Raw genomic sequence first — 8,926 nt, forward strand, 5'->3', positions numbered from 1 at the left:
AAGCAGAAAACTGTTGAGTGTCCCACAAAGAATACCCAGTCACAAATGCTGCGGAGCACTAAAGTCAATATGAAGGGGATTAATTAAGAGATTCTTTGTTTCATAATTACATATCTGTCCATGTAATACTGAACATATGGGGGCTCCATATTGGCCACTGATTCCTAGACTTTGTTTTGTTTTTCATAAGCTGAACATGTGGAGTTTCGTGAAGTCGCCCTGTGATTTTGCCCCCAAATAAAAAAAAAAAATTGTGACTTTGGGCACTTCAATATTCATTGTGTTAGTTAATAAATAAATAAAGAATACAGAAAATATATTCAATTCTTTATGTAAATTCTATTAATATTTTCATAGCAGCAGTACAGGAAATGAAACATTGGCATGTAATGATTCTATGATATTGATTCAGTGCATCCTGGGTATCCTGGTAAATATCAGGAGAAAGTTTTTGGTAAGGCAACAAGTGACAAGTGACTGACCCAGAAAATAACTGCAAAGTCATCACCAAACACCTGACACAGTCCTTTGCAGGTGAGTACATGTGACACATTCAAACAGGACGGCACAGAGGATCATCTCCGGTCCTCAGAGTTCAGGACGGTAGCACCAAACACTGCTGCAGGTCAGACCGTAGTTCTCCTCTCTGACAGACTCGGGCAGCTCAAACTGAGCCAGCTGACGCAGGAGTCGTCGGATGCCGTGTTCCTCAAACTGGGCTCTCCCCGGATCTCCGATCAGGACTCTGGTGCCGTGGGTTTTGATGCAGAGGTCCAGCCAGCTGTGAAGGCTGGTGGCGAGGGCCTCGTCGTAGAACATGTCACCCAGGAGGATCAGGTCAAAGCCCTCGAGTGGTGAACCGATCATGTTATCAGTCAGACAAACAGGCGGCTCCAGGCCGTTCACCTCGCAGTTCATGCGCGTAGCAATGGCTGCAACTGTAACACAAAGAGTACATTATCTTCTACTGCACTGGCTGATCAGACTCCAGGTATCTCGCACAAGTTTGTTTTCATTTGTAGATATTTACAACACTTTTAGGTTTACAGTTATCGTCTAAAATGTGTTACTGAACACTTGTGTCTATTGTACAATAACAGACACTCAGTTTGACTCTTTGCAACAAATTTTGGCACTTTGAAATTCTGTTGTTAAAAGATTATTGACTGACAGTTGCAGTAGCAGCTGCCCGACAGCACATTTTTGCCACAGGGCCCCAAAAACAGTGTTTCAGTTCAACATTGGGTGAATCACAAATGAAACATGGGGGCTAGGGATCCTCCACCTCAACATTTTTTTAACATCCAACACTTCATTTCCTGCAGTCAGTTGGATTCAGACATCTCTCAAGGTTTCTGCCCCGAGGCCATGTCAATAAACAATGTACGTTTTCTTGTATTACATAAAAGCTGCTGTCTGACTCACAGTCACCGGTTCTCATGTAAGACTCGTTGGGGCTGTTGCTCTGCCAGTAACCATGGGAAGTGATTTAGTTAGTTTATCAAGTGATAAATTCAGTGAGTGCCAGGTGAGGAGAAGAAGGTTCATCTAAACACCAACACACACACACACACACACACACACACACACACTAACGGGATCATCTGTGTATGTGATCTTATTCCATCAGCGTATCGTAAAATAGAATTTCAGTCTTTACATTTAATGTTCAAGTTTGTTATTTCAGTAAGTGCTGAAGAAAACATCATCCTAGATAGTTGTAAGGGAAATAATCATGTTTGCATATTTTTTAAAAGTTTTACTTGCACAGTCGTTTTTGTTTGATCATTCTGAATCTGTACTTTGAACATATAACCTCTGCCTGAACAGACCCTCGCCTGCAGTTCCTTTAAAGTGGTACAAACTATACAGAGGGCTCCTGGGAAAGTGTGTTCGGGACAAAAAGTTTAAAAAAGAGACCAACTTGTGCCTTTTCTGCATCAGTTAATGGTGTGTTTATGGTGCACTGGGGAGGACATGTTCTAAATACAGAGGGGGGATGTGTCCTAGGGCTGGGTGATATAACAACTATGTGTTATAAAAATTATGATTACACTGTGTGTGTGTGCTACTATTTTACACAAGTCATGATGAACTGTTCCTGTTTTGTACTGCAACATCAGCAGACTCATCAGCTAAGGTTAAAGGAAGTTTAGCATTATATTTGTAAGAGGAAGACAGAGAAACCAAGGGTCGGAGACAGGTCGAGAGCATGTCATCTGGGGGTCAGTCTGGCAGGGGGTTTAGTGGAACTGAAACGCCTGAACTCCAACGCCCACTTATGCTGTATAAAAACCTGCAGTGTTTGCTCCTCAGGGAGCCTTTTCTCTGTAACCTCATCTTGTGTGTTGCACTGTGAAACGCTCCTTCATGTACAAGAAAATAAATTCTGTTAAACTTTGATATTTCGGCTCCGGTCCGGTTGTTTTAAGGGTCATTATGAAGAAATTCTTTTTACACTATGTACGATATATCAATATATTTTCAAAATATAGATATATCTATATTTTAAAAATAAAACATATAGATATATTTCAAGATATAGGCCCCGGGCCAGACCCAGAACAGAGAATTTATTATTATTATTATTATTATTATTATTATTATTATTATTGTTATTTATAGGGATTACACATCTCATCTGGCCTGGGAACACCTTGGGGTCCCCCAGAAGGAGCTGGAAAAAGTTGATGGAAAGAGGGATGTCTGGGGTGCTTTGCTTGGCCTGCTGCCCCCGCGACCCGGCCCCGGATAAGCGGATGAAAATGGAATGGAATAAATTGGATAGAAATTTAGACAATACCGTTTATCGGGTCAAGTTGTGTTACATAACACATTCCAGTGTGCATCTCTCCTCACGTATAGTCTCCGCGCTGCTCCGCCCCACTCATTCACTCACAAGTTCTCCAGCAACATTAAGAGAGACACAGAGCTGCTCCTCTGTTTAATCTGTCTGTAATTTGTCTACAGTGCGACGCAAAATCAGTCTATGACATGTTGTGTGCGACGAGTAAAAACTGCAACGACAACACAGACGTTTCATATACAAGACGTATATAACGTGAACAAAGTGTCTCTTGCTCTTTCCCTCCCTCGGCCTCTCTGTTGATGCTATATGTATTAATAAGATTAATAGCCTAAATTAACAAAAAGATTTAAATCATTTTCCAGCACTAGATTCATTTGAAAGGCCATGGAAAACAACTTTTAACTACCCCCACAAAGATTTTTAATTGTTTCAAACATACTTGATACTTTCACAGTCATGTTATAGTTTTGTATCCTGTGCTGCAAACCTTTAAACCTCTGCAGCTCCAGTACTCTGTACAGAAAGTTAACATAAAGCCCTGCTTATTATTTCACATGGTTTTTCATTTACATGTTGTGCAGCTGTATATTTACCAAACAGGGAAAAAATGTGGCCCATTTCATAGAAAATACAGAGATTTATATCATAAATCATCAGTCAGCCCGTAAATATCTAGATATGACTTTTTGTCTATAACGCCCGGCTATGTGTCCCCTGCTTCCCCCCCGGGATCTACGGCCATGTCTCTGTTTTATATTAGATGTCTGTATGAACTGTTGTTGCCTATGTATGAAATACTTGGGAGTAAAATAATCTGACTACAAGGCACAAAATTATACTAGAAATAATCAACAATAAATGAAGAGTCAAAAATAAAAAGAAGCATACCAGTGTCTATGTCATTAGCTACTACATGAGCAGCACCAGACAGCTTTGCAGCGATGGCTGAGGCTCCACAGCCGCTCCCCAGATCCAGGACTGTCTTACCCCGACACACTGCAGGGTTATCCAGGAGAAACCTGCACAGAGGAGAAACACTAATGAGACCTAACTGCACTAACTCGCACATAAAACTGTGGCTGAGGCTGAAATATTACCTCGAGAGTGCTTGTCCTCCTGGCCAGTATATGGCCCAGTACGGGTCATCAAAGGGCCACAGCTCTGGTCTCTCTCTCCAGAACCTGCACTTCGGGGTGAACAGTCTGAGTTTGACCTCTGGGGTCAGGCTCTGCTCTCCAACGACCTCTGTGTTCTCTGAAATGAACCTGCGGATATACTCATCAGACTGACAGCTGACGGAGACACTTCTAGGTCTGTTCGTCTGTCGAAACGCTTTAATAAAAGCTTTAAAATGACGGGTCTGAGGCGTTAAACGTCCCGACATGATCATAAACGTACTGGCTAACGTTAGCTGGCTAGTTAGCTAGCTAGTTAGCCTCATAGCGGCTTTTAATGTTTGTCTCTGCAGCTAACAGTCACTCAATACTGTCATTATAGAGCAACACCCTTTAAACAACACAATATTTAAAGATAAAATATAATACAGCTGTCAAATCCACCGTACAGATCCAAGTGAGGCTGTTTTCCACACGGACACAAAACATTGTCGGACCAAAGCTGCACCGACCTCCTGAAAACGGAACACGATCAACGTTCCGCTCATAAAGGTTCCTACACAGTTTTCGGTAGGTGAATACATCGAAATTCATAAATGTATATAAAATAAATCTATTGACTGAAACCTTCTTCCTCTTCGTCAGCTATTCTAAATTATTAGCAGTAGTACACACAACTTAAAGTTAGGATATAGGCATTAAATAGCCATATTAATTTAGGCTACATTTTAGATTTTCACTAAAAGTAGATGATGGGAAAAAGCAACAGCCCTTTCCTCATTTTAATACAGTGATAAAGACTGTGAAACAAAATGAAATTATGATAGTTAACTATCATAATTTCATTTTGTTTCACAGTCTTTATCAGTTATTGATATTATTATATCAATAACTATCATAATTTCATTTTGTTTCACAGTCTTTATCAGTGCAGTATCACCAGTCAATCAATTTCAGATTATTTGAAAGATCATTTAAATTTAATTTGAATTTTAAAAAGTTTTTCTGCCATTAATCAGCTACACATAACATTCATGTCCACATATTTATAAAAGATGGCAACAACAATAAAAGAAGAAGAATAAAATCAAAAACAAGACTCTTCATGTCATCTTTTCCTTCCCCCAAAATGTCTGCTAGTGTTTCTCATGCCTCACATACGTGGATTTTCCTCTGTTTATATAAACATCCATCCATCCATTTTCTAACTGCTTATCCTCTTAAGGGTCACGAGGGGGCTGGAGCCTATCCCAGCTGACATTGGGCAAGAAGCAGGGTACACCCTGGACAGGTCACCAGTCTATCACAGGGCTGACACATAGACACAGACAACCATTCACATTCACACCTACGGTCAATTTAGAGTCACCAATTAACCTATCCCCATTCTCCATGTCTTTGGACTGTGGGAGGAAGCCGGAGTACCCGGAGAAAACCCACGCTGACACGGGGAGAACATGCAGCCTCCACATACACCCGGGATAGAACCAGGAACCCTTTTGCTGTGATGCAACAGTGCTAACCACCACACCATTGTGGTCTCTCTGTGCCGCTGACCCGGATTATAAGTGAACAGACAAATGAGAGGCCACTCAGAGGGTCAAATGTTTACGACCCTGCCCCTGGTCTCACTCCCGTCTTGATAAACGCTCTGACGAAGCAGAATTCGGGGCCTGGAGTTGGGCCTGGTGGCTCCCGACCTCGTCTTCAACTTTCAGATTGAACTTACTTTCTTTTCTATTAAATACCTTAAATTCAAGTATTCTGTAGTCAAGGAATCACTGGAGACACATAGAATCAAGTGCAACTGAGTTTAATGTGCTCACAGGCAACAACACATACAACTCAATGAGTCAAGCTCCGGAGCAGAACTGAAGTTTCACTTTCTGTGCGCTCTCTTTTATGCTGGTGAAGATTCTGGTGGTGTCATGGTTTTTCCCTTTTTTCGCCGAAGCCAATTTTAACTGTGTAATCTTTTTCCGAGCAGCCTGGGAACGATTCATATTTCCGGGCCATATTAGGCAGGGCTGGAATTCCCTAAACTTTCCCACCAATATGTTCGAGCCCAGTCTTGCGCTATTTTTAAAAAATAATGCACATTGAATCCTAGGTACTTTCCCCTTCAGTCTTAAGTGCTTACATGCTATACATAGACAGATGAGTGTGTGTGAGTGTAATATGTGGATACATGAAACAGTAAACCATTGTGTGACTGGGTGTAAGTGAACAGAGTACATTGCCTCGACATGTAATTTAAAGGTCAACTTGAGGACAAAGCATAAGATCGAACGAGTACATTACACTACAGCTCCTTTCAGTCATCCTGGTTGAAGAGGGGTAAAAATGTCACTTTGGACCCCTCCATGTTTGATAGTGAGCATTAGTCATGAAATTATGAGTCTATTTCAGGTTTTAAAATGTGAAAATGACAGTGTGTGACAGTAGTCATACGCTACATAGTGTTTATTCAGTGGCAGTGGCGACTGCAGCCTGAGGCTGTAATTACAGCAGCCCTCATGCTCTCATCTTGTTTAAAGGTATTGCTTTTTGATGGAGGAGGTGGAGGCGTCCTAATGGATAGTTCTCTTCATGTCATTGAAGTAACCCAGAACTGACCCCTGTGGCCTGAACCAGCCCACCAACAAACCTGCTCAGGGATTATTTTTACAAATGGCGGCTGTCTATCACGGCCGGCGGGTGTAGTGACTTGATTTCACACGGGAATTGCAACCTTCAGCTCCCAGACTATGAGTCAATGTGGTAAGAATGCAACAATGTGTTCACATTCTGCAGATGACAGAGATCAGAGATAGACCTATGTCCTCCATGACCAAGGTTGCAATTCAGGCATCTTGTCGCATATGATTTCTTCGTTCTACAGGCCTGAAATTTAACACTGCAAAAGCAATTTAAAGTTCTGAGCTGCTGAGACAGGAAGAGGCTACATGACCGCTCTCTACAACACACTCAATATTGATAAGATATTAAGATTTCATGAAATGTGCATGGCTCTTTCTGAAAAGGACTTTTCTTATTTAGTCATACAGAGTTTTGATCATTTTGAGATATTTTTTATTCTTCTTCAACCACTGTTATAAAAAATTATGATCATGCTGTGTATGTACGCTGTGTACCGGTCAGTAGGATACTGTTTCTGTTTTGTACTTAAACACCACAACGTCAGCAGGTTCATCAGCTCTGTAGCTGTAAGGGAGGACAGGGAGGCTCGGATTGGAGACAAGTCAAGGACAGGCCAATTTGGTTGGCCAGACAGGCAGGGTATTGTTCCAACAGAGGGACTGAAGATGATTGTGACGTTATCTACGTGTGTACTTGATAGAGAACTGAAACATCCGAGCTTCCCCGCCCACTTATGCTGTATATTAGCTGATAGCAAACGCTCCTCCAGCGAGCCTTTTTCTCTGTAACCTCACCATTGTGAAACGCTCCTTCTTGTACAAGAAAATAAAACTTTGTTAAACTTTGATACTTCGGCTCCGATCTCTGTTGCTTTAAAAGTCATTACGAAGAAATTATTTTGACAGCCACTATCAAGATAAATAAGATGCAAAAAGAACAAATAAAGAGTAAAGGACAGAAAGACATAGAACGACACCATGGCCACGTGCAGTATAAGTGAAAAAAGCCTGACCTCGGCCTACTAATAAAAACTAGCCACCACTTTGCTGAAGCAGAATGTTTCCTTTTGATTGACTCAGTCATGATTATGTGAGTGTAACATGAGCTGTCTACGTCTCTCCCAGCAGACACTGTGCACTGTGACTGTGATTAAGAGGGTTTCCTTTTAAAAGGCTGAGGTTAAACCCTGACAGATGATGCTCCACATGGCTCTCTGTGTCACATCTTCTCCCCCAGACAAACTGGTGGAGCCACAGCTGACCTCATTCAATGTGAAAATCAAGCCCTCAAGCTTCTTTCCCTCCATTCTGAATGTGCTTTTCTTGCCTCTCTCAGGTTTTACTTTAAAAAATATTCATTCAATATTTTTGTTTGCCCTGCCCAGCAACAACTAGCATCATCCTGTGATTATCGTCCCCTTCCTCCGCTCCTCTATTTTTGATGATCTCTGTGCCCAAACATCCACAACTGGCACCCCTTCAGGAAATAAAGATGCCACTCTCACTTGATGAACTCTCCTCTTGAAAGAAACTTTCCTCCAAATGGCATCACCAAACCTTTCATCTGCGTTATTAGTTTAGTGAAACACTCCACCCCCGCTTAACTTCAGTAGACTCTCACCGTGTCCTCCAGTGCCACATTTCAAAGACTGCAGGAGCAAAGCACTGACTGCCTTTAATATACTGCATATCTCTGTGTAGCATCTCAGCTGCACAGCAGTGGACAGAAAAGCTCCTCAGGCGGTGCTCTCCAGAGCACAGACAGTCATTGTGTTACAGTTCCCAGCCCTGAGGACGTCTACAGAAGAGAGCCATCACATCTGTAAGACCCCTCACACCTATGCCACTGTCTGCCTGAACTCCTTCCATTTGGCAGACGTCATATGGCCTTCTATGCCCACGCCTCCACACTGAGAAATAGCCTTTTCCTTAGCGTTATAACTGCACTGAATCAGTCCACTAGGTGCCCCCATAACCTGTCCGACTGTCCCCATTGCTGTCTGGCACAACTGACTTTTATCACAGCATGAGGATTGCACTGTGTGTTCTGTGTGCACAGTTTTGGTTTTAAGCTGCATTTCACATCTAAGCTACCCAAGCTGCTTGATACTTTTATAATGTTAAAACTTGCTATTTTAACTTTTATTACTCCCTTATTTATTAGGAATGTAGCAGAGATTGCAGCTGAATCCTATTATACAATGACTGAATCAAAGTGTGAATGGAGATAGCTAACAAGATGCGCATATCATGGAGGAAGACACCATGTTTAGCCTCTCATTAACTAAGTGTTTAGACCTGATAGAGGTGGATCCGTCCCCAGCAGGAGTGTTTGATTTATCCTCAGGTGGGTCCTCGGGGAC

The 8,926-nt window shown here is 41.9% G+C and overlaps 1 protein-coding gene across 1 annotated transcript; it reads right to left on the bottom strand.

The window, feature by feature from the left end:
- Positions 1–319: 319 nt before the first annotated feature.
- etfbkmt (electron transfer flavoprotein subunit beta lysine methyltransferase) lies at positions 320–4,406 on the bottom strand. Its single transcript, XM_078168051.1, has 3 exons — positions 3,907–4,406; positions 3,698–3,828; positions 320–938 (listed from the first exon to the last, which is right to left on the bottom strand). The coding sequence occupies exons 1-3, from the start codon at positions 4,197–4,199 to the stop codon at positions 589–591; spliced, it is 774 nt and encodes a 257-aa protein (XP_078024177.1). The 5' UTR covers positions 4,200–4,406; the 3' UTR covers positions 320–588.
- Positions 4,407–8,926: the final 4,520 nt, after the last annotated feature.

Source organism: Epinephelus lanceolatus, chromosome 5 (assembly GCF_041903045.1).
Source record: "Epinephelus lanceolatus isolate andai-2023 chromosome 5, ASM4190304v1, whole genome shotgun sequence".
Lineage (NCBI taxonomy): Eukaryota > Metazoa > Chordata > Actinopteri > Perciformes > Serranidae > Epinephelus > Epinephelus lanceolatus.

Bases quoted from the DNA above. Each gene is read 5' to 3' on its own strand.
- etfbkmt (XM_078168051.1), bottom strand. From the start codon at position 4,199: ATGATCATGTCGGGACGTTTAACGCCTCAGACCCGTCATTTTAAAGCT. The intron at 3,829-3,906 runs GTAATATTTCAG...TCCTCTGTGCAG, and splicing joins GGAGGACAAGCACTCTCGAG to GTTTCTCCTGGATAACCCTG. The intron at 939-3,697 runs GTATGCTTCTTT...TTTGTGTTACAG, and splicing joins AGCTAATGACATAGACACTG to TTGCAGCCATTGCTACGCGC.